Source organism: Pelecanus crispus, chromosome 1 (assembly GCF_030463565.1).
Source record: "Pelecanus crispus isolate bPelCri1 chromosome 1, bPelCri1.pri, whole genome shotgun sequence".
Taxonomy (NCBI): Eukaryota; Metazoa; Chordata; class Aves; order Pelecaniformes; family Pelecanidae; genus Pelecanus; species Pelecanus crispus.
The window spans coordinates 225,774,259-225,798,342 of NC_134643.1; the positions used below are offsets into that span (position 1 = coordinate 225,774,259).

General features: G+C 45.6%; 2 protein-coding genes across 2 annotated transcripts in view; one reads left to right on the forward strand and one right to left on the reverse strand.

Moving 5' to 3' along the window:
* Nucleotides 1–4,674, reverse strand: part of C2CD3 (C2 domain containing 3 centriole elongation regulator) — a 56,323-nt gene extending 51,649 nt beyond the window's left edge. Inside the window, exons 1-5 of the mRNA XM_075723123.1 lie at nt 4,614–4,674; nt 4,255–4,515; nt 2,817–2,974; nt 909–1,108; nt 268–485 (exon numbers count right to left, since the gene is read on the reverse strand). Coding sequence (XP_075579238.1) covers nt 268–485; nt 909–1,108; nt 2,817–2,974; nt 4,255–4,515; nt 4,614–4,674 — 898 coding nt within the window. The remainder of the gene's footprint in view (nt 1–267; nt 486–908; nt 1,109–2,816; nt 2,975–4,254; nt 4,516–4,613) is intronic.
* Nucleotides 4,675–5,046: 372 nt separating this feature from the next.
* PPME1 (protein phosphatase methylesterase 1) overlaps nt 5,047–24,084 on the forward strand; it is a 31,866-nt gene continuing 12,828 nt past the window's right edge. Inside the window, exons 1-3 of the mRNA XM_075723124.1 lie at nt 5,047–5,166; nt 18,859–18,952; nt 21,634–21,726. Coding sequence (XP_075579239.1) covers nt 5,069–5,166; nt 18,859–18,952; nt 21,634–21,726 — 285 coding nt within the window. The 5' untranslated portion in view covers nt 5,047–5,068. The remainder of the gene's footprint in view (nt 5,167–18,858; nt 18,953–21,633; nt 21,727–24,084) is intronic.

A 24,084-nucleotide genomic window follows, 5' to 3' on the forward strand; every position in this document is an offset into this window, starting at 1 on the left:
TTTTACCCCTCCAGGTCAGAGCTCAGGCAGACTGCTAGGACAGCATGTTCTGCCTGATCTGGATACTCAAGTTATCTTTCAGCAAGACTAAATCAGTAGTTTTTAAGGAAAGACCTTTTTGTCATAATTTTCTGTTTAAAATAATATAGTGAGAGTGGGCAAAGTATCCGCTTTTTCCTTAAGCCTTTATCTCTAGATAGGCACCTGAAATATTATCAAGAGCTATTTGTTGTGAAATCTAAAAGATGATGCCCACTGTATACAAACCTGAAAGCAGATCTTTCGTAGCCGGGTTATGCAAAGAGAGCACCCGCGTGTTTGTTCTAGCAGGTGCTTCAGGATCAGTGCTGGTGGAAAACGACACGTGCCGATTTGAAGGATTCATTTTCAAACGTTCATCTGGTAAAATCAGATGGTGATGAGAAGCAGAAAAAGTGTCCTTTATGTTTTCAGCGTTCTCTTGAAAGAGCAAATGGTCCTTTCCTCTGTTGAAAAAAAGAAACATTATTTCAGTAACAACTAAAGTGGATCGGTAAAGGGATTCAAACCTCTTCAAATTCTCCCTAGCACTGCAGCTGCTCCCCTTCAATACATGCTCCGAAAAGAAACGCGACACGTTATTTTAATGACTCCTCGTCTTCCACTCATACCAGAGACTGACTCAAGCTGTAAGTAAAAAATTTGTGTTAACTAGCATAGCTTGAACTAAGTCAACATAGGATGCAAACTTAGAGCACATGAGAAACTGTCCCTGTAAGCTCTGAAATGCTGACTGTTCTGGATTTCATAGCAAATGCATGTTCAAAAAGATCAAGTGTTCCATAACTTACAAGTGTATAGCCATAACTTAAAAAAAGCGTGTGAACTGCAAAATAAAGCAGGTTTTTGTCATAGGGGAAAAAAGATACCTGGGAGTTGTGGCTCTGCTATTGTTAATGGAGTCTTGGTCAGCAGCAGTCACCCGTGTTTGCCTGGACTGCTGTGATGGAGCGAGGAACTGGGGCTTGCTGCTTCCCTGAGCAGGAGTGATATCTAAACTTGCATCTGTGGTTGGGACAGAGCTGCTGGTGTCATACAATTCTGGCAGAGGTTCTAGAACTAGTGAGACCTAAAAGACAGAATGTGAAAATAGGATTTCATTCTTTTCTTAAGTGCAACACCCACTCCATTCAATTTTACATTTCACACTACATAAAACTGTTGCATTTATATACAAAGTAATATCTATACCATACAGTTACATAGCATCGTAAAACTCTGACATATTTACAACTACTTATTTCACATTCCACGTTTTCAAATCACAGGCAAATACCTTTCAGGAGAAATTCTCCAGAGACAGGGCTACAGAACAGAACACCACCTTCTTAACCACGGATTTCAAAATCTTCTACAACTCCAGCCCACTGAGGCTGTGGAGAAGTGTTAGAACTGAGTATCCATGTTTAAATCCACTGTTAAAACTCACTCTCATAGAATCACAGAATCACAGAATGCTTTGGGTTGGAAGGGACCTTCAGGGATCACCCAGCCCAACCCCCTGCAGTGAGCAGGGACAGCTTTAACCAGACCAGGGTGCTCAGAGCCCCGTCCAACCTGGCCTGGGATGTTGCCAGGGATGGGGCCTCCACTGCCTCTCTGGGCAACCTGTGCCAGTGCCTCACCACACTCAGTGTAAAAGATTTCTTCCTTATATCCAGTCTAAATCTATTCTTCTTTAGTTTAAATCCATTATTCCTTGGTCCTGTCACAACAGGCCTTGCTAAAAAGATTGCCCCCACCCTTCCTATGGGCCCCCTTTCAGCACTGCAAGGCCGCACTAAGGTCTCCCCGCAGCCTTCTCTTCTCCAGGCTGAACAACCCCAACTCCCCCAGCCTGGCCTCGGAGCAGAGGGGCTCCAGCCCTCGCATCATTTTGGTGGCCTCCTCTGGACCCGCTCCAACAGCTCCGTGTCCTCCTTGTGCTGAGGGCCCCAGAGCTGGGCGCAGGGCTGCAGGTGGGGTCTGCCCAGAGCGGAGCAGAGGGGCAGAATCCCCTCCCTCGACCTGCTGGCCACGCTGCTGGGGATGCAGCCCAGGATGGGGTTGGCTTGCTGGGCTGCCAGCGCACATTGCCAGTTCATGTCCAGCTTTTCATCCCCCAACACCCCCAAGTCCTTCTTGGCAGTGCTGCTCCCAATCCCTTCATCCCCCACCCTGTATGGACATCGGGGGTTGCCCCGTCCCAGGTGCAGGACCTTGCACTTGGCCTTGCTGAACCTCATGAGGTTCACACAGGCCCACCTCTCCAGCTTGTCCAGGTCCCTCTGGATGACATCTCGTCCTTCTGGCGTGTCAACTGCACCACTCAGCTTGGTGTTGTCTGCAAACTTGCTGAGGGCTCACTCAATCCCACTGTCTAGGTCATTGATGAAGATGTTAAACAGCACTGGTCCCAGTATGGACCCCTGAGAGACTCCACTAGTCACCGGTCTCCATGTGGACATCGAGCCATTGACCATGACCCTCTGGATGCGACCATCCAGCCAATTCCTTATCCACTGAACAGTCCACCCATCAGCGTAGAGCTGATGTAGTCTCAGCGCAGAGACTAACAGTTTTCTTTCTCAAGCTGAACTACCAATGCCACACATCCTTCTAAACAAAATGGCAGTCAACACCGTCAGCATCCATTTTTCATTTGCTACCTTAGTTCATGAATGCCTTGGACTGAGACCAGGTCTGCAGTGCAGATCACACAGCTTGATCCTGGCACCTGATGATACTGGTGTTACAGCAATACAATTTATAATAAAGAGCAAAGATGTAAGGACTACCTGCAGCTCTCCCAGTTTATCAGATGTTGGTGAAAGTATGGTGAAAAACCCATTGATCGGATGGCTGGGAGAGAGCTGGGACAGCCCGGTGATTTGCACTCTGCCAATTGGAAGATGGTCAAGTTTGGTCATTACCTCCAGGACAAGCACACCCATATCTGTGAAAATCAGGAACAGCTTCAATTCAGTCTCATGCAACACGGTCACAATTAAAACCTTTCTGTTAAAATGACAGAAATGCTAGAAGTTAACATAACATCATATCATGAAATTATGGTAATGAGGCAGCAGGTAAAGAAATGTTATACTGATAATAAATTATGATAAATGAGTACAACATTACCACAAAAGGACTAGTTACAATAGGACAAGGAGTAATGGTTTTAAACTGAAAGAGGGTAGATTTAGATTAGACGTAATGAAGAAGTTGTTTATGCTGAGGGTGGTGAGGCAGTGGCACAGGTTGCCCAGAGAGGCAGTGGAGGCCCCATCCCTGGAAACATCCCAGGCCAGGTTGGACGGGGCTCTGAGCACCCTGATCTGGTTAAAGCTGTCCCTGCTCACTGCAGGGGGTTGGGCTGGGTGATCCCTAAAGGTCCCTTCCAACCCAAACCATTCTGTGATTCTACGAGGAGCAATAGCAGGCACAGGTTTTACAGACAGACTCTAGCCATCAGGCTTGCATTAATTTCCTGCAGATCTCTCAGTAAATTAGGGCCCTTAATAACATTACAAGCTCATGTAAGTAGCTTTTTATTCTTCGTGCCCTTAAAACACAAAAATGCATCTTTAATACGGTACGTGTAACACTAAAAGTCATTTGATCTTGAAACTGCAGGGACTACAGGAGCCTTCGAACAGTTTGCAGACCTGAGCGCTAAACCTGACTACTAGAGAGACTGCCGGCAGCAATTCCAGGCTGAGATCAAAAGCCACCTGAATCAGGAAAATGAGCTAAAAGCCATGAGTGAGAACAGGAATGAAAATCATAATCATCGAACCTTTTAGGTTGGAAAAGACCTTTGAGATCATCCAGTCCAACCAGTAACCTACACTACCAAGGCCACCACTAAACCAATTCAGGGGAGAGTAGCAATTTCATGTTTCCTGCCTTGGGGGCTGGATTATTTTTGAATGAAAGTAAAAACTAGGAATCACTAAGGTTGGAAAGGACCTCTAAGATCATCAGTCCAACCATCAACCCAACACCACCGTGCCCACTAAACCATGTCCCAAAGTGCCACGTCTGCCCGTTTTTTGATCCCCTCCAGGGATGGGGACTCCACCACCTCTCTGGGCAGCCTGATGAGTGCTATGAGTGAAAACAGGAGTGAAAACAGGAGTGAAGAGGAGTGAAAACAGGTTACTTGGGGGGTAAATAATTCTACGGGTCTCCCCGCAACCCCTGTCGTGCCTGAGCAGGGGGAAGCGGCTCTACCTGTCAGGTAGGCAGCGAACTGCCTGGGCCCACAGCGGACAGCGTAGCGGGCACTGGTTCTCCCCGCCGGTTGCCCGGGCCGGGAGGCGGGCTGGAAGACGGTGCCGTCGGAGGTCTCCCCCCACCACCTCAGGCGGACGAGGGCGGCGGGCGGCTTGGGGACCGTCCATAAGACTCGGGAGACGGTGCAGCGAAGGAAGCAGCGCAGCGGGCCCTCCACTAACGGCGGCAGGCTGGTGGAAGCGGGGATGTCGCCGGTACCTGTGGGGACGAGGGACCGAGCGGCGTCAGCGGCCCGGCGCGACGCAAAACCGTCTCCCCCCTCTCCCACCCTTCCTTCCCGCCCGGCAGCGGCCCACCTCCCCTCCGCCGGGAGCCCCCCGCCGCCGGAGCGACCGCCCTCGGCCTCTTCTGCCGCATCCCGCCTCAGGCCGCGCCGCCGCCCGGCAACCGCCGCCTCGGCGGGAGCGGGACGCGCCCCCGGGCGGGGGGGAGGGGGGGGGGGGGAACGGACGCCGGGCGGCACTTCCGGGACTACAGCTCCCGTCATGCACCGCGCCCTCACTGCCCCCTACGGAGCCGCGGACTACATTTCCCAGAAGGCCACGGGAGCGCGCTACGGGTGCCGCTGTGGGGGAGGCCGCTTCCGGTGGGGCGGCGCGGGGCGGGGCTTGGCGGCTGCTGAGGCGCTCGGCGGGGCCGGTTTGAGGTGGCGGAGAAGGGGCGGGGGGGGAGGTGTGCGTGTGTGCGTGTGGCGGGGGGAATTTGCAGAATTCGCGGTGTGTCCTTGTGTGTTGGCGCCTCGTTCGTCGTCATGTCGGCCCTGGAGAAGCAGCTGCACTTAGGCCGCCTCCCGCCGCGGCCCCCTTTGCCCGGTGGCGGCGGCCAGTCCGGCTCCAAGATGCGTATGGGGTAGGTGGGGGAGGGGCGAGGGGGGGCGGAGGGGATCGGGGGGGGGAGGAGGAGGTGGGGGAGGGCTCTTGAGGGGGGGCAGGAGGGGAAAGAGGCTGACAGCGGTGGGGGAGGGATGCTCGGTGCTGGGGTGGGGAGGGGGGGATGCTCGGTGCTGTGGGCCTGGGGGTCTCGCTGGCAGTTTGGGGGGAGGGTGCTTGTTACTGGGGGGGCTCTGGAGGGAGGGGTGCTCGTTATTCGGGTGCCTGGAGGGAGGGGTGCTTATTATTCGGGGTCTGGAGGGAGGGGTGCTCGTTATTGGGGTTCTGGAGGGAGGGGGTTCTCGTTGTTGGGGGGTCTGGAGGGAGTGGGTGCTCATTATTGGGGGGTCTGGAGGGAGGGGATGCTCGTTATTGGGGGGTCTGGAGGGAGGGATGCTTGTTATTGGGGGGTCTGGAGGGAGGGGTGCTCGTTATTGGGGGGTCTGGAGGGAGGGGGTGCTCGTTATTAGGGGGTCCGGAGGGAGGGGTGCTCGTTATTGGGGGGTCTGGAGGGAGGGGATGCTCATTATTGGGGGGTCTGGAGGGAGTGGGTGCTCGTTATTGGGGGGTCTGGAGGGAGGGGTGCTCGTTATTGGGGGGTCTGGAGGGATGGGATGCTCGTTATTGGGGGGTCTGGAGGGAGGGATGCTTGTTATTGGGGGGTCTGGAGGGAGGGGTGCTCGTTATTGGGGGGTCTGGAGGGAGGGGGTGCTCGTTATTAGGGGGTCCGGAGGGAGGGGTGCTCGTTATTGGGGGGTCTGGAGGGAGGGGTGCTCGTTATTGGGGGGTCTGGAGGGAGGGGGTGCTCGTTATTAGGGGGTCCGGAGGGAGGGGTGCTCGTTATTGGGGGGTCTGGAGGGAGGGGGTGCTCGTTATTGGGGGGTCTGGAGGGAGGGATGCTCGTTATTGGGGGGTCTGGAGGGAGGGGGTGCTCGTTATTGGGCGGTCTAGAGGGAGGGGTGCTCGTTATTTGGGGGGGGTTGAAGGGCAGGAGGTCCCATTCACTGGAAAGCAGCAGCAGAGGGGCCACCCTTGCGTGGGCAGGTTGGGGTGCCCTGTACCTTTCTACAGAGTGCTCTTGGGGTGCTCTGTCCTGAGCGGAGCTGGGGGTGTGCTTTGGGAGATGGGTTACTTCTTGCTGGGGGGGGGGCTGGGGTGTTTGGGGGTGAGGGTGCTGATTGCTGGAGGGGGGGAGAGGGAACTTCATGGAGGGGTGCTTGGTCCTGGGGGAGGTGGCAGGGAAAGGGAGAAAAGTGGGTGCTATTTGCTGGGGGGTTTAGGGTGGGGGGATCTCTGTGCAGGGGTGGCAGCCCAGGGGAGGTGGCCGGCGGCGCGGGGGGCTCTCCCTGGTCGGTGACGTGATGCCAGAGGCCAGCGAGCCCCCGGGCTGGCCCTGCTGTGTGCTGGATTGCTCAGCAGTGCCCTGGGAGAGCGGCGTCTGGACTGGGCTTCTCCAGCCGCTTCTCCCCTGCATGGAGGACGGCAAAGGTGTTACTGCATGAAAAGTATCCTCGTTGCTGGCATTGCTCTTCAGCAGCCCTTTTCTCCGAGTCCTTTTGCCATCTGTGTTGGAAGGGAGGGTCTAATGCGTCGTGCTTTATCTAAGTGGCACCTCAAAGTCGGTGAAAGCATGGCTGGAGGAGAGAGGTATATTTAAATGTTATTTCTCAGCAGCAGGCGCTTACGTGAAGCTGTACAGCAGGTGAGCTCTGCCAAGTGACTTAAGTCCTTACTTCAGATGATGGAAAATCTGGGATAGTCCGGTACGGATGTCAGATCTTTTAAGCAAGAGTGAGAACATGTTTTGAAGGCTGTGAGAGAAGATTGACCAGCATCTAGCTGTGTGGATGGTAACTAAAAAGGACTGACTGGACAAGAACAACCTTGGCAAAAGCTTTATTCTCTAGTGATGAGTCAGAGGGAGAAAATGGGTTGCAAACGGGATGGCTCTGACGGGATTTAGTAATATCACCTCCAAAGTTGTGAGGGAGAAGCTTGTATTCCAGGCAGGCACCTAGTTATGGTTAAAGGAGAGCGAGATGATTCTTGCAGCAGGGTTGTGGCTAGATGGTGGGGAGGGAAGTTATAGTCACAGAGCGAAGCAAAGGAAGCCGGCGATAATCACGGGGACTTGAGCTCAGGAGAGGTGCGGTCTCAGGATGCTGAACAGAACGCTTCAGCAGCCCTGTGCAAAAGCGTAGATTTAAGCAGAATGGCAGAAGCATGGAGATTTTATTAAATCCTAGAGAAAAGGCGATTTCAGGGCTGTAGGACTTTTCATACGTAGATGGTTGTTAAAAGTATGAAGTCTGAGGTCTGGACGGTGACAAAGACCAGGGGTTGATCCTCTGGAAGAACGCCAGCCTCCGCGCGAGAGCTAGCCTCTGTGAGGTCCGGGTACGCGCTGCGCGATTCCTGCACGGTAAGCAGCGCTCTATTTGGAGGATAAAAATATCCTACAATTCCTACAGGAAATCTCCTTTGCCTTGATGCATGAAATCAGATAACTAAAAGAAATAACGAAAGAGACAGCTACTCCGCTGTGGCTGAAATAAACTGTTTAGGTATTTATGGATGGGAGAGGACTATCTCTTCTCTCCTTTAAAGCACAGTTTTAAAACATTTATTTTACAACTTACTTTTTATATTTGGATAGATACAATTGATGTAGTTAGTATATGAACTCAACAAACCTTCATCAAATACTTCTTTCTTTTAGTATGAATTATTTTAAAGCTAAGCTTCATGTAAGCTTTTCATGGTGTAGCTTTGAGGCGAAGCAAAAAAGTTGTATTTAAGGATTAATTTGTACTGTTAGTGTAGAAATAGGCGTAGAAATTAGAAAGAACCAGTTTTGAATGACTTTCACAGGGGGTTGCTCTCTCTCAGGACTGCTGTCTGCTCTCCTGTATCCCTTGGTTATCTGAAATTGAGAGCTGGGACTCATGGGGTCCATTCCCTGACGTTGTGTTGAACCGTGGGGTTATGAGCAAGTCGCTAAACCACTGGCTCACCCGTTCGTGTTGCAGAGAGTCTTGTATTTCACGGGAGCGTGCTGAAGGTTACGTGGTGCATAGAAGGCTAGATTTAATGTTAAATACGTTACTTAATGATGCTGGCTCTGTTCAGAACAGAGTTAACCAAGCAAACCCTTATGCTGTACAAAGTCTGCCAAACGCACAATTTTTCTGTTTTAGGTGAAGAAATAAAGTTTTTTATTTCTTCCTCTTGTTTTATCCTGCTCAGCTGAAGAGTCTCATCCCTTGTGGTTATTTTGTGTAATTTTGAATGTGCTTTATACTGGCTTCATGCACTGTAAACTTTGTCAGCACCCCATCTTAATTCTTCCTGTACGGCAGTGCATACACCGATGGCACTGTGAACAAACACTGTGACACATTGCTTGTTCCATTAGGTATTCCTACTTTAATATTAAATATAAAAACTTCCAACACTGGTGTTAAGGTGGCCTTAAACAGGATGAAAATCAGTTTGCAATTTGTCTTGCTGCTGCTGCCAGCTTCTTATTTCCTGAAGGCAGGTGTCTCCATGTTAAATAAAAAGTCAAAAATTAATTTCCTGCAACACAGGGTGATCCACGCTCTGCTGCAAGACCTCGGAGTCAGTAAGCTGGAGAAGCTGATGTGGTTTTCAGTGCCTCTAATTGGCTGTGTTCTTGCAAAATGATGCCATGCTGTGGGATGTATTTTCCACGTCAGTGTTGTCGTTTCTGAAAATCCATCCTTGTGATAATTTTTTATTTAAAAAATAGACAAAAGTAAAGGTTATTAAGTTACTAACTTAATGAGGTGCTGACAAAAGCCCCATGATATTTGTTGCTTCACTTACTCATCGCAGGTAAACAAACAAATTACAATTGAGCATTACCAGGGATTTTTAAGTGGATTTTATGATGTGCGCCTGTGGGGTATTTTTGCAGTTCGGTAATATTTATGCTCATGCAGTGCTCGTTAGTAGCAATCCTGTATAGTAATTTATATAATACTTCCTATCGTGCCCATCTTCCGAGGGTTTTTGCACGTTCTCTGTTAGGGAAGTGATTATGAAGGGAAGTTTGTTTTCTGTTGTTCTATAATGCCATCTTTTTTTCCCCCTTCCAAATACTTTGTGAAAGCACGGATATGAAATCCAGTGTTGCGGTTAAGGATCAAGAATTCCCTTGTCCTTACCCTTCGAAGCAGCAGGGGATAGTTCATAATTGCGTTGTAGTTGCATGGCGCAGTTGTATTTTTGGCTTAACTGCTCTGACATCGCGTAAATCCCTTTACGGGTGATGTTCCCGTTGTGTGAGGCACTGCGCTTCCGACATGAGAACAGCATCATCTGGAGATACTTGGGACTTAAGCGTAAAAAGGAGGCAAGAAGAGGTGGAATATGGAGACAGCAAAGTACAGGTAATGGTGAGGTGAAGCTGTCGTGCTGTAGATGCGTTGATGGCGTTGTTGCGAAGGAGGGGTGGAAGGCAGGATGTGGTGAGGTGGCTTTTTTAAATAGGGTGGGTAGGGTGGCACATCGGAGAGCTCCGACGTTGGTCTGAAGATGGAGTGTGGGGAATGGGTGCTGGGTTTAGTGGTGCAGCAGGCGCTGTGGCTCAGATATTTTTTTTTTTTTTTTTAGTCAATGCTTTCAAATGCCAGAACTGTATGGAATTGAATTTGTCAACCTCTTTGTGCAATTGTATCATTTACTTGTCTCTGAACCTCGCAGGAGATAAGGGTGGCTGGATGTCAGCATCGTCTAGAGCTTTGCTTCTGAACCTCATCAGTCTGTAGACTCAAGGCTTTGTTCCTTTAACCTTTTCTTCTTCCCCCAAGATCTCTGATCTCTCCTCATCTTAAGCTGCGTTTTCATTTTTTAGACAGCAGTGCCCAAAACTGGACGTGGAACTTCAACAGAAGCTTTCACACACCTGTGAACTGGAAAGATTATTTCATCTACGTTTGTAGATGCTGATAACTTCATTCATACATCTCAGCAGAACTGCGCTATTTTTTTTTTTTTGGTGATATGACTCTGCCCCCTTATTCAGGTTGTGGGCTACAGTTCTGCTGTGCGGCTGCTTGCATCTTGTCTGCATTCGTGTAAATTACTTCTACCTGGGCTTAACTTAGGTTTAGCTAAGTTTAGCCTTAGCAGGATGCAGTTCAATACAAACAAGTGCAAGATTCCATAGTCAGGCCGCCAAAAGAGAATGTGATTAATTGTACAGAGAAAAATGAGTGTGACTTATGGCGTTGGCAAATGCACAAGGCTATACTGAAACAGTCCTTTAAAATTCAAACTTTTACGGGGAATAAAAATGGTTAAACTTAGAGAAATGTTTATTTGCCGTGTTAGGCATCTCGTGTTTATAAATCTGTTTTATTTCTGTACTTTGAATTTCTTGAATTGGAAGCAGGGCCATTAAAACGGGTTTAAACTTAATATCCAACAGTGCTGGCAAGCTGATTTTTCCATTGCTAAATGCTTTGCTTTGTACGCACCGATCCTCTGACTGCCGTGTTCGGTGCTCTCTTTTTTATTCTTTTTTTTTTTTTTTTCAATCAACCAGGCAGGCCATAGAATGGTAATGTGACTGTATGGCGTGGTTGAAAGCAGATCATAAGAAGCAGGGGGTGGAGCAAGTGATATGGCTGTAGGAAAATAGAAAAATAATTTACTGCAGCACTGAGATTTCTCAAGCTTCGGTCATCCTTGACTGGAAAGGCAAGTTACAGGGTAGGATGCTTTCGTCAAAACATCGTTTTCAAGCTTGCTCTGACATTATTTGTTTTGCAAAAGAAGCTTTTGCCATTTATACTGAGGACTTCTTAAGCAAAATAAAGTCTTACATCTTTTGGTAATATGCTGTTAAAAGGTTAATCCGTGTTTCAGTAGTTTGTAATAAAATGTCACCTATTACTGCATTGAAATAGGTGAAAAGAGACTTGTTTCTCTTTTTTTTTGTTGGTGGTTTGTTTTTTTTTTTAATTATTTTTTGCCGTTTTCCAGCACAATCGCTTCCTTATCTCTCTTTACTGGAGAGTCTCATTCGAGCAATTAAAGTGGCCAAAGGAAGTGGCTGTGCTGCGCTCGTGGGACAGTCGCACGGGGTCGAGTGCTCTGCTCCATCACTGTGAATCTTAGCTCTGCTTGCAGCTGCAGATTTCCACGCTTCCAGTTGTATATCAAAGTAATGACACGTGTGAAAATGCGAGCAGTAGGGATGTTGAATCCTCGATTGTGTGCAACATGGATATTAATATTTAAGTAAACCCACTGAAGAGTTAAAATGGCTGCTGCAACGCAGTTTTGACTGGCTTTTGCGGTAGCACAAGATGTACGCTGAGAATTCCGTCGTATTTCCCAGCACATCGCATTGATTTCTGCTACCTTGCTTCCTCCAAATTACAGCCCCCTCCCGTCTGCAGACACGCACGTGTGCGTGCGCTGTTCCAGCAACACCCGCCTTTGCTAGCGTAGCGCTCTGCTGCCTGTGTTTAAGGAAGACGGTGCCTCTCTCCCACTCGAGCAGTACGTGAAAATCATAGCACCGAGAGGAACCTGAAGTTCATTTTTCAATGTCCATTTATTTCAAGGAGCAAATATGCCTAAGGTTGTGTTTGAAATTGCCTGTGCGTTGAAAGCGATTCGTTTGAATCGCTCGGTTGAAATGGAAATAAAATCGAACTTTATGGTCAGAGTTCTTTGGGGAAATGAAATAATGGAGTTTGCAAAATCACTAGTGAAGCGAAAGGGCTGAGACCCACAGAAGCAGCTCCTGACAGCTGTCACAGCTAATGCATGTGCTGACTTGTTTTGTCTTAAGTTTTTCACTAGTTTGCTTACAGAACTAGCTTATTTAGAGTTGAGGATCCAGGTGGGATTTGGAAATGAAGAAGAATTTGCTGTTCCTTTCCAGTGTGTGAATACAAATTATGTACGCCCTCCTAGATCTTTTAATTATCTGGAAGGCCTTGATTGGATCTGATCTGTGTAATTCGATCGTGACAATTACAACTAATTTCTTCCTTTTTACAATTTTTTCCCCCAGAAATTTTTTAAAATAAAGAAGCATTTTATGTATTCAGTATCTCTAATGCAGAGCTTAAAATACTGTCAAGTTTTAGAATTTTTAAACACAACTTGTCAACCATGGCAGTTCTTACATATAAATTGTGTTTGATTTGCTTTGGTCGGGTTCAGATGTGGTGCAAGAACTAAGTATCTTGGTTGATGCACATGATGGTCTTTAATTGCGTTAGTAGTTTTAAATACGGACTTTTGATCAGCAAGAAAAGGCATTTCTAAAAATGGTTCTCCCTGCTTGGTACAACCTTTTTTTTTTTTTTTTTTTCCCTTTTTCTTTTTAGGAAAATACCTGAAAGAAAGCCCCTTTAAAAATTGGTGAGAGATTTGTTGAGCTGCGTGGGCTCCTGTTGCTCTGGGATTGCTTGCAGTGTGTGCACATTTTCAGTACGTGATGATGAACTGCACAATAGGATAAAACGAGCTGTAGAGGGTGCCCAGAATTTGTTTTGTGATTCCAGTTTAATATGCTGGCTGGTTGGCTTGGACTTTAAGGATCATTCTAGAAAAGTTATTATGTTGGATCCATTTCTGTTTTGGTCTGCCGGATACTTTAAAAAGCAGTAATTAGTTCTGTCAGTTTAAATATTTGGTCAGCAAAATACTGCTTCGGCATAGGAAGGTGCAAAATTACAGCTGCTGTTTATTGGGCTTGCTTCTAATTTTGAATGTGTGTTGATGTATTGCTAAAAAAAGAAGCTCGAGGGAAAATAACAAATCAAAGATACAAATTCTTTTCTTCAGAGAAATATTTCTCTAGAATCAGCCGCTGCCCAGCTTCCTGCGGTCACCAGTTGTTTTGTGGAAAACTACAAGGTTTATTCTGACCTTTTTGGGGGTTCGCTATTAAATTAGAGGTCACTTAAATTTTCCTAAGAGTTGTTGGGAGGCTACTGTCCTGCTACTTGTCTTCGTCTTCTCCGCTGTACTGTGTTTGGGTGGCCTCGCAGTTAGCAGGGTAGGGAACACATCTGGTTGAAAGATCTGGGAAAGGGCAGAGCAGTTGTGGATGCCCCATCCCTGGAAGTGTTCAAGGCCAGGCTGGACGGGGCTCGGAGCAACCTGATCTAGTGGAAGATGTCCCTGCCTATGGCAGGGGGTTGGACTGGATGACCTGTAAAGGTCCCTTCCAACCCAAACCATTCTGTGATCCTATGAAAACCATTTTTATTTTCAGCTAGATCTGTTCACAGGGAGTGGTTACAAAATCTGGAAGAATGGGGAAGGAAGGAGATGTCTTCTTCAGTAGCCTTGTGAGTTTATTCTGCATTCCGGTGACTGTGTGTCGGTGCTCTCGGTGACTGGAGGGTGGCCTTTTCTGATTGTCTGCCTGGTCCAGGAGAAAGAGCTGCATCAGGTCAACCTAAGAGGCTTGAGGCTGATACCAAGTTCTCCAGGTTATCTGATCTCATGATGACATCTGCTTGAGAAAACGAGCTAAAAATCCCCTTCGGTCTGAGCAGCTGAGATAAAGTTAATTTAGCTTACCCCTTTACTCCTCCACCACCCCACTCCATGTCAGTCCTGGCGGTGTGTTCAACCAGAGCAGGCTCTGTAAAGCTTCTCGCTATACGCCCTGTTTTCCAGTCTTAATTATTTCTATACTTCTTTGAATCCTCTTAAGTTATATCCTTAAATTATTGATCCAGCGGCAGGTACAGTATCCCAGACATGGTGGCACTAGTGCCTTGCGCAGTTGTAGTACAGTCTGCGCTCCAAGTTGAGATTGTCCTTAGATGCCTGAGAATCATGCCACGACCAGGGTCGCCATGCTCTCACCTCGATGTATGCAGTCAGCCGACGAATCATAGAATCATTTAGGTTGGAAAAGATCATCCAGTCCAACCATTAACCTAACACTACCAAGGCCACCAGCTTTCCAGAGACCGTGCATCACAGGACCGTGTGCACCGTCCTGTTAATGCGGTTTCTTGCCTTGTGCCGGCATACGTGACTGACTTTGTTGGTTTTGAGATCTGTTCTTTGTCTGTCAGGAGAGGAACGATGCTGAGTCCCTCTATACCTGCTCTTGCCCATGCAGGATTAATGAGGATTTTCTGTGTGGCTTGGCTATCGGTAGCTGATTTTGGTTAGTGTTGTGCTTAATATTCCCTCTGGCAGTCTTGAATGCTTAAAAATCTGCACTTACTGGTAGAAACTATGACACGAGTTTTGCTATTTCTGACAGAACCTGAGCCCGATGTCATCAGTGACAGCTCAAGCTATTTCACGTTGCTGCAGCTTGGGCTTGTAGCATTGGTGTGCAACTGCGAGAAGTTCGTTTCTTGCTTTTTGCTATGATTAATTTTCATGCTAAATATCCCAAACTTGTGCTGCTGATGATTCATGTTATTTCATACCTCTCCTACACAATACGGGTTTAATGTCCTTGCACTAGTCAACAGGCTACGGCGTTCCCTAGCCTTCTGTAATACTGGCTGTCCGTACTGTAACCCTGCTTTCACAAAAGTGGATTAATTTGTCACACAACCAAAACTCTTCACGTGGCATGATACAATTAATCAGCCCGTGTTCTGCCTCCCTTATGGGTAAGAGAGTCCACGTACAAACTTTCTGGTCTCACAATAAAGGGGAGGTTACCAGGGAGTTGCTGCTGCTTACCAGATTTATGGATTGTGTTGGAAGGGGTGTAGCCAGGCGGATGACAATATTTGCTAATCACCTGGAATTACTCAAGACAGTCAAACCTAAAACCAGCCGTAACGTGCTGCGGAAAAGTCTGACTGCGTTGAAATGCTGCATTTTAAACGGGTGATGAAATTTGTTGTCGCTAACTGCGCATCCTACCTATTCAAAAACCGGAGAAGGGAAATCATCCAAGCTGTGGGCAGTTCTCTCCATCTCTAGAAAGAATGAGAAATTATACGGAGCGCAAGCGTGATCGAGGCTAGGATGGCTTCTAGGCAAGGAGACAATCGATCGAATAGGACTCTCGGCTTGAAAAATACATGGCCCAGGCAAGGGGAATATGATAAGGGTGTATACGGTCATTAATATTGTAAAGAACAGGCAACTGTTATCATAGGGTGGGCTTGAAAGCAAATGGACGTACTCCTTTTTGCTCAAAGCCTAATTAAATTGTGGCACCGTTGTCATAGATGTCATGGAAGTAGCTCTGGCTGGAAGTGACTTGTGTTTTATGTGACGAGCTAATGGAAGCTGTCCTCCCTTCACGCAACACCGTGCTGAGGATGCAGCCTCTGGAGATCCCCATCCTGCTTATAGTGAAAATTTGGAGGTCATACCCTATTCCCTACTTAACCCTTTCCAGAGCACTTGCTGTGCTGGCATCTCTCGGTGGCACAGTGCAGAGCTGGATGGACCTTTGCTGTCTCTCATCATACCAATTCTCGTGGTCCTAGAAGATAAACCAATTGTAAGTCAGGTAGCTTGAAGCTCTTATCAATATTACAAGTTTGCTGTATTTCATACCAAATTCTTGCTTATCAAATTCAGCATTAGTTGGTTTTGGACTCTTGACCTGCACTGGGAGTTTTTGTGTTTATGCTTTTCCTAGCAGGGTGTTATATCGGTGTCGCAGCAAGTGTTGTCTCCCTTCCTTGGACATCGGACACCTATGCAGGTGTGCTTGGTTCTTCCCAATATTATGACAACTTGTCATCCTGATATTACATCGCTCTGATCTTCCTGCTTTGTGGCATTCTTTGAAAGGCAAAGGTTTGAATGTGATATTTTTTTCTTTCATCAGAGAATGAGATTAAGCTGAGGCAGTAAGAGATTCATATTTTCTGGATTTACGTAGGTGTGTGACATCTCATTTTATTTAATTGAAATTTGACAAGAGCAATACTGAAGTCTGGAAACCCACAGAAGTGAATTTGGACCCTTCAGGGGGTGGTTGTTTTATGTTTCATATTCTAGAAATATCAGGGGAAATAGGAGTTTTGTTTCTACAAAACTGAAAAGCTGCTTTGTCTGTTCTTTTCTGGTTCTTTAGGAAGCCAAGAATTCAGGAGAAACTTCCTTCAACAGAGGAGGTTTTTCTTCTGTGAAGGTCTTTCACCCCCCACGCCCATGCTTGATTTTAATATTCTGTGCTGATTGCCTCCCTGAGAAGAGTTGAAGTGCAAAAAGCCTGTTAAAATGGTGCACTGTTACTCATCCTGTATACTGGGCTCGAATCTAGCCTAATTATGTCACTGCCAAAATTAAGCACTACTCTTTTAGCCTTACTGAGTGAATATCAGCCTGAGAAACAGATTTCACATCAACTGAGTCATCAGGAAAATTCTGATTGCGGAGCCTTTTGTTAGTAATGGGGATACAAGGAGAGGGCACAGCTGCACCTTTTGATGGAAGCAAAAAATAAATTGGTTTGTCAACTGGGCACCTTTGAGAGGCCTGGTTTATACGATGTCCGCAGAACACGTCTTCTGCGTTCACCCAATAATTTAGGGGAATTGCTTTCCCTGAGGTGCTGGATATGACCTGACATTAGTAGTACAGGAGCAGCTAATTTAAGGTGTAATTTGTTGCAGTGCTTTGTGATGTACCTGTCAACAAACTGGGGCAGAAATTAGCCTTATTATAAAGAGGAGATGAGTCTCGCTGCTTATGGGGAGTAACGACCGTGATTCACCTTTTGGAAATGTATTACAGGGAAAACCAGGCTTTGCTTTCCTGCCTCTGTTCAAGTATTATTCCCTGGGCACGTGGAGCACGGGTGGGAAGATGCCAGCTTATACAAAAGGAAGAAACCTCTCCAGGTAGAAGTAGTTCCTAGACACGAAGCGGTCCACAGCTAGCACTGATGTCCAAATTTTTCATCGCACCGAGTCCTCTTTTAACACAGTGGTTTTGGTCCATGTCCAAAGCACCTTCTCTTCCCCCCGGTGTCCACCGTTATGATGTTCTTGCCTGCGCAGTGCTCGTTCATCAGTATTTGGCAAACGATGTGACAGAAAAAGACATCTTCCTTCTGGGCACTAGCTCCCTAGTTTGTGCTGGATAGAATTGAGCATCCAGATGTCTCCAGTGATTGGAAAGCATTTGGCCAGATTTTACCTTCCTGGGGTATTTTTTTTTTTTTTCGATGACAGTAAAGCAGTGTTTCTGTATGGGTAGATTATGGCTTCTAAAGGAATTACAGCAACCTGGGAATAAGTGCAAAGCCTGGAGCAAACTGGAGCCTGAAAGCCCATTCTCATGTGGGATCTGTGTTACGCAGTCTTGTTGTTATGATCCTTAATTTAAAATATGGCTTTTAAAGATCCTACCCCCCCCCCTCCCCGTGTTTGGGTTTTTTTTGTTGTTGTTGTTGTTTTGTTTTGTTTTTTTTATAACTTTAGCCTTTTGGACTCACTACCTTTCACTTGCATTGCTGGGCTTGGTAGTATCCTTCCTAACAAAATGTTTTTGTTACAGGATGTTTTCAGAATCACAGACAGTTGCCTGTGTAGCTCAAAGAACATGAAGGCAACTTGTGGAGTCTTTATTGGTCTTTATTGGGATGCTGTTCTCATGGTCCTTATACTTAACTACGGCAGGATAGATGTGGAAGCATATACTGAATTAATTTGGTTTTGTTCTTTTCCTTCACGGTCCTGGTGGTGTCCTACACACAGTAGTTAAATACAAATATGTTAAAGTTTTAACTGTTGCAACAAATTCTGGGAAACTTGAGGCGTAATTAAAACGTGCTGCTGTTAACTTAAACCTGGTGGATTTTATTTATTCTGTTCCTAACAGTGTTTCTAAGTTTCTTCTATATACCACACTGTTCAATTCTCTGTGGTTTTTCTACCAGCCACTCAGCCATCGGGACAGGTTGACTTTCTGTTTGAATGATATTTCTTCCAAAAACTAGTGGAGATTTCTAGGAAAGTTGTAATCTCATGACAGGTAGTACACGGTAAATTAGTAGTAACCTTCAGGAAATAGCTGACGCTCCGCTTTTCAATACTGCGGTATCAAGGTGACTTCTGAGAAGGACATATTCTTTTTTTAATTATGATTCATGGGCTGAGTCATAAATTTAGGATGGCTTCCTGTGTTCCAGGCGCTGGAGTGCTCCCAGTCACGTCAGCATCAGGCTTGCTTTAAGGCTAGAGCAAGACCATTAAATACAAAGGTATTTAATGACTTTTGACTCTGCCTTTTGAAGTGCCTGATCTGGGGGTCATTGCGAATTGGGAGATCGTACCGGGACAGTATCGCTGTGTGCCCTGTTCTTTTCCTTTTCCCTTGGCTTAGATCTGTGTAGTCTAAACTGCCATTGTTCAGTCTTCCTTGGTATTGCTTTACAAGGAAAATATTCTTCTCTTTGTGCCTCCCCTGGTTTTCCTGTGCATCTTTGATCTCCTCAATAGGAGCAGCAATTAGGGGGGGAAAAAAAGGAGGATTTCTTTACTGACCATAACATTGCTAATATTGTAGTTGTGTGGGAATTTCACTGATGCGTCGTTTGCTTCCAGTCCTAAACTGTTGTGTAACACCAGTGTATTCTCTTCAATGTACATAGCGATGCCTGTATGCCAATTGCAAGGAAAGATTTTAAAAAGAGCTCTTACTGATTTTTTTTCTTTTTTTTTTTCTCTTGCAGCCCTGGAAGAAAGCGTGATTTTTCACCAGTGCTTTGGAGCCAGTACTTTGAATCTATGGAGGATGTTGTGGTAGAAAATGAAACTGGCAAGGATATATCCTTTTTTCTAGTTTGAACTTTCCTCATTCTCAGTGACCAGGGGCATTATCACATTTATCATCGAGTTTATTTGGGTTCTCTTCATCTTTTTCATGTATTTCTTCTCATCTTCCATTTTTTTTTTGTTGGGATTAGTATCAGTAACTAGAGCTATCCCTTCTAAGGTGACGGACAAGATGTACTAGCAAGGTCAGTTCCTGGCATTGCTTCTTTAGTAATCATTAATTTTAAAAAGTGTTTCCAGTCATTCAGTAACATATTGTGCAGGGAAATACTCATCAGTTCCCACAGTTTAAACCATATCAGGATCAAGGCTGTTTATTGATTTTTATTAACAACAGGTAGTTAACTCGCAAGCAGTGAACTGGATGTTCAGAATTGGTGTGAGCAGTGCAATGGGTAAACCTCAACACTAAACACTTAAATGTTAATAAATACCTGCAAATTTCTAAACGCCTTTCTGCAACTAATCCCAGGAAGTTCTGTTCCTGTACATACACAAACATGTGCACAGTCGTGCACCCTGTCGTGGTTTAGCCCCAGCCAGCAGCTAAGCACCACGCAGCCGTGGTTATCAACATTATTCTCATCCTAAATCCAAAACACAGCACTATGCCAGCTACTAGGAAGAAAACTAACTCTATCCCAGCCGAAACCAGGGCACACCCCCAAGAAGTGTGGGTGACAAGTGCACACAGTTTCTTCTGGGACTGCAGGATCTCCTACTTGTGCACGTCTCCTGTGGGAGACGTGGATGCTACTCGCGCCGCTTCCACGAATGCAAATGATGCCGAGAAAACACCACATGAGGTCGTGTGTATACACCTGAGGTGTGGGTCCCTACTTGTTGCACCCTAAATTGTCAGTCCACTAGCTGGTGTGCAGGCAGGAAAGCTGCTCACTCTGGCCAAGGCGGAGGCGGTGATGCCATCCGAGAGTCTTCTGGCAGTGTCAAACCAGGTTTTGACTGCAGCCGTTTCCTCTCCAAGATCTCTGCCCCCCTTTGCAAATGTTCACGTTTGGTTTATACTTCTTTTCAAGCTGACTCCGCTTTGCCAGGCTTCTAGTTACTGTTTAATCCAGCTGATGGCAGTCATCCTCTTTGACGTGCTCAAACCGCGGTTGTATCCAGGCCATTTGTTAACGGGGAGCGCCCCAACAAGTACAGTCTGTGAAGGTACTGGGACAAGGCTTCCCATCAGTCCTACCTCTGCCTACAGCTCTGGCAAAAGCAGGTTTGAGAGGTACTTCCAGGTCTTTTGACCTAATTACAAAATGAAAACCTTTTAATCTGTGTTTAAATAACACAACCTTGTAGTTGAAATAGTTGTGTGGTGTTTAAGTGTGCGTATTGTAGCTTGGCCATTAGGAAAACCAAACTTTCAAGCTATTTCTCTCTAAATACCAATTTAGTAATTACTTCTCTAATGCTAGTAGCATACTGAAATGAGAAAATTCTCTCTCCTTGTTGTTTTGCTCAGCTTTCTGTGTTTATTAACTGCATTTGCCCAATTCAACCTGTGAATTCTTCATGATGTGCACCTTGTCTGGCTTTGATATGAGGGCTGTGCACACCCCTGAGGCTTCATAAAGAACAAAATAAAAAGGATAATGGACCTATTTGGATAGGTGGTGTACATAAGCATCGCAAATTTAAGCAAATCTGAGTTGTTTGGGATTTATTGTGTTACCTATGACCTTTAACAGAAGCTTGAGCTCCCATATGAAAGGTTGTGGACAGTTGCGTACTGTGGAAGCAGCTGAATTAACGAGTGGCGTTGGTGCCCACTGTTCTGCCCTAGCTACCTGACTGCTCCATCAGATCTCCTTGTGTGAACAAACCCCAGCTGATGAAACAATTTAAGCTGACACAGCTCGCTGTAACTGAGATGGTGAAGGGAGCACCTGCGTGAACCATGTGCAACCAGCAGATCTGAAGGGCGCTGCGGTATTCAGCAGAAAAACAATGAACAGCTTGGTCTGTAACTGCAGCTAGCTTGGTTAGATTCAGAAGAACGCTTTTGTCCACCTCAAGAACAGAGGGGGAACAGTGGAAGGGGGTGAAGTGATTTGTCCGATCTGTTGGTCACAGTTTTGGGCACTGAACACAGATCTCACAACTCCCGGTTCAGTGCCTTTCCCTAAGTGACATTGGTTTTAGTGATAGTTAAAGTGATTTTTTCAGTGTCTACGTATATACTGCAAGGGGACTTTAGCTACCATAATGAAATGTCTTTGCTGTGTATGTTCCAGAGAGTAATTATATTGCCCTAAAAATCTTGTTGACTGACTTATCTGACATTTGTCCTTGGAAATAATAGGAAAATACTCCAAAAGTAAATGTGCCAAAGTGCATGCTGATCCTGGCTTGGTTTTTCTTAGTTGTTCAATTCACTGTTGTGCACAGGAGGAAAAGGGTGCGGGCAGGAGATGTGTGGATTACAGGGAGCAGGACACCTGGGCAGCAGGAAGATAACTCTTGAAACTTAACTAAAGCAGGTTAAGTTTTGTCCAGGTTATGCTTACACGTGCCCATCGATCAGAGGCAGAAATGAGGCCTTGGGTACATACGCAAGGGTCGAAATGAAACACTGTTGAGTATTGCAGACTCCAGAATACATTCAGCTAAGTAACTTATTTCAAGTAACTCTATGAAATGTCCTTAACTGTTCATACACTTTTCGAATTTACAAAAGCGGATTGGAGGGGCCTGTCTTACTGCTGTTACACGGTGGAGGCCATTCTGCTCTTTCCTGGGCTGTATTTACTGTAAGTAAGCTGCTGCTTTAGAGAAGTAGACACATATATATGCAAATATAGTCGTCTGGGTGTGGAAGGCAACTAACCATTCAGCTATGTTAAGCACAGGAAAATCAATTCCGAAAACTGTCTTATAATCTCCTGGTGCGCACCTGAATCAAGTCTTCTAAATATTTCACTGTCAGTGTATTTATTGAATAGGCAAAGCACATGCAAAGGTTTATCATCTAGGTTTTAATTATCAGCAGTAACCAAAACTACATCTGCCAAATAGCTCGCATGTTTTAATGAAGTGCCAAGACATTTCTCAGCATAGCATATCAATTTTTTTTCCGGAAGGCTGCTTTTCCATGACTACCAGTGAAAGTTCAACAGCTTTATCTCATCATAACAACATTATCTTTGTATGGTTGAGGTCGTTGTCGAGAAATCTCATTCGCTGCTCAAGCAACCCTCTAAAACATAAACTGAGGTGGTGTCAATAGAAGTGAGCATGGGGACTGACCAAACCAAAATTCCTCCCCTGCCCATTCCCTTTAAAAAATGAAGGGAGTTAAGGAAGAAAACTTTTTTGAAGGATTTCAAGTGAAGTAAAATCACTTGCAATCTGTGATTTTTATTTGGGGCCTCTTTAATCCAGGAACTCTTCGAGCTGTCTAGTGCCCTTAACAGAAGGATGCCGTAGGATGACTTTCATGGAACTGCGACTGGACAGATGAAGTCTCTGCGTCTCCCCTGTGCCTCTGGCTGTGTCATATTTGTTACCTTTTAGCAGTTTGGTGGGCTGTAGATCACTTAGCCTTTACGCAGAGATTCAAATGACTTAACAAGAATGAATTTTACAAGACTCACTACCAACTGCTCTTGAATTCCCAACATGACTACTGTTGAGTAATCCTGATGGTGTAATCATAAACCGTCTTATATTATGGTCATAAAATCATCAAATTGTTTAGGTTGGAAAAGACCTTGAAGATCATCCAGTCCAACCATTAACCTAACACTACCAAGTCCACCACTAAACCAGTTAAGGGGAGAGTAATAATTAATTTCATGTTTCCTGCCTTGGTGGCTCGATTCTTTTTTTAATGAAAGTAAAACTCAAGTAGAATCATTAAGGTTGGAAGAGACCTCTAAGATCATCAGTCCAACCATCAACCCAACACCACCATGCCTACTAATGATGGAACAAATTAGAAAAATACTTGGCTAATTGGGCTGTAATTTTGGTGTTGAATAGTAGTTTTACACCTAACGGTTCATTTGTAACTTGAGCTGACCCAGAGACTGGTGTAGATATGGGTCTTCCGAAACTGTTGAACTTTAAGTCTTAAATCTCTGTCTTACTAAATGCTGTAGTTACTTGCTTGTAGCTCATTAGTTGCCAAGATGAGCGGATGTCTCTTCCTCTGCTAGTTTAGTGGTTTTGTTATGGTATACAAGTGCCTTAAAGAGATCATAGAATCATCAAATCATTTAGGTTGGAAAAGACCTTTAAGATCATGCAGTCCAACCGTTAACCTAACGCTACCAAGTCCACCACTAAATCAATTAAGGGTAGGGTAGGAATGTTTCCTGGCTTGGTGGCTGGATTATTTTTTAATGAAAATAAAAACTAGGAATCATTAAGGCTGGAAAGGATCTCTAAGATCATCAGTCCAACCATCAACACAACACCCCCATGCCCACTAAACCATGTCCCAAATGTAGGAGATGTAGTGAAGGTCACTGCTTTTAATTGGAGGCAGAGGTATGAAGTCACATTCTTCAGAGTTAAACAAAGGGCTTCTTACAAGACACTTCCACCCTCTCTAGAGTTCTTTATTTCCAATAGCAACACCGATACCGTCTTTTCAAAATCCCCAGAGTTGAATTTAGTGGAGTGATTGCAGTTACAACACTGTACCTTACAGTTACTAGCTTTTTACATTACCGTTAGCCATTAACGAAGTTAGATCGTATGCAAGGTTCATGTAGATTTACACCTTGCACTTGAGACTGCATCTGGAGAAAGAAACTGCCACAGCAGTTAGCTTATGCCTTTGTGTGGCTGCTATAGAAGTATTTCCTTTGTGCGTTTTGAAATGAAAGTTTGTCCCAAGCAATCAAGTGTTAAATGTTTGGGATAAACCAGAACTTAAAAAAAAAAACAAAACAAAAAAACCAAACAACCTCTCCCCGCAAAAACCGAGAAGAAACCCAAATTGGGCAGCACTGAGAGTAACCATCTATAAATAAAATAACAGCCTGCAGGAGTGGCGTGCTCCTTTTATTCTTTTGCTTATTGGCCTGCTAACTTCCTGGATGATGTATTTGTACTTCTCTTGGCCAAAGTACTCCTATTTGGATAAAACTCAGCGCACTGGA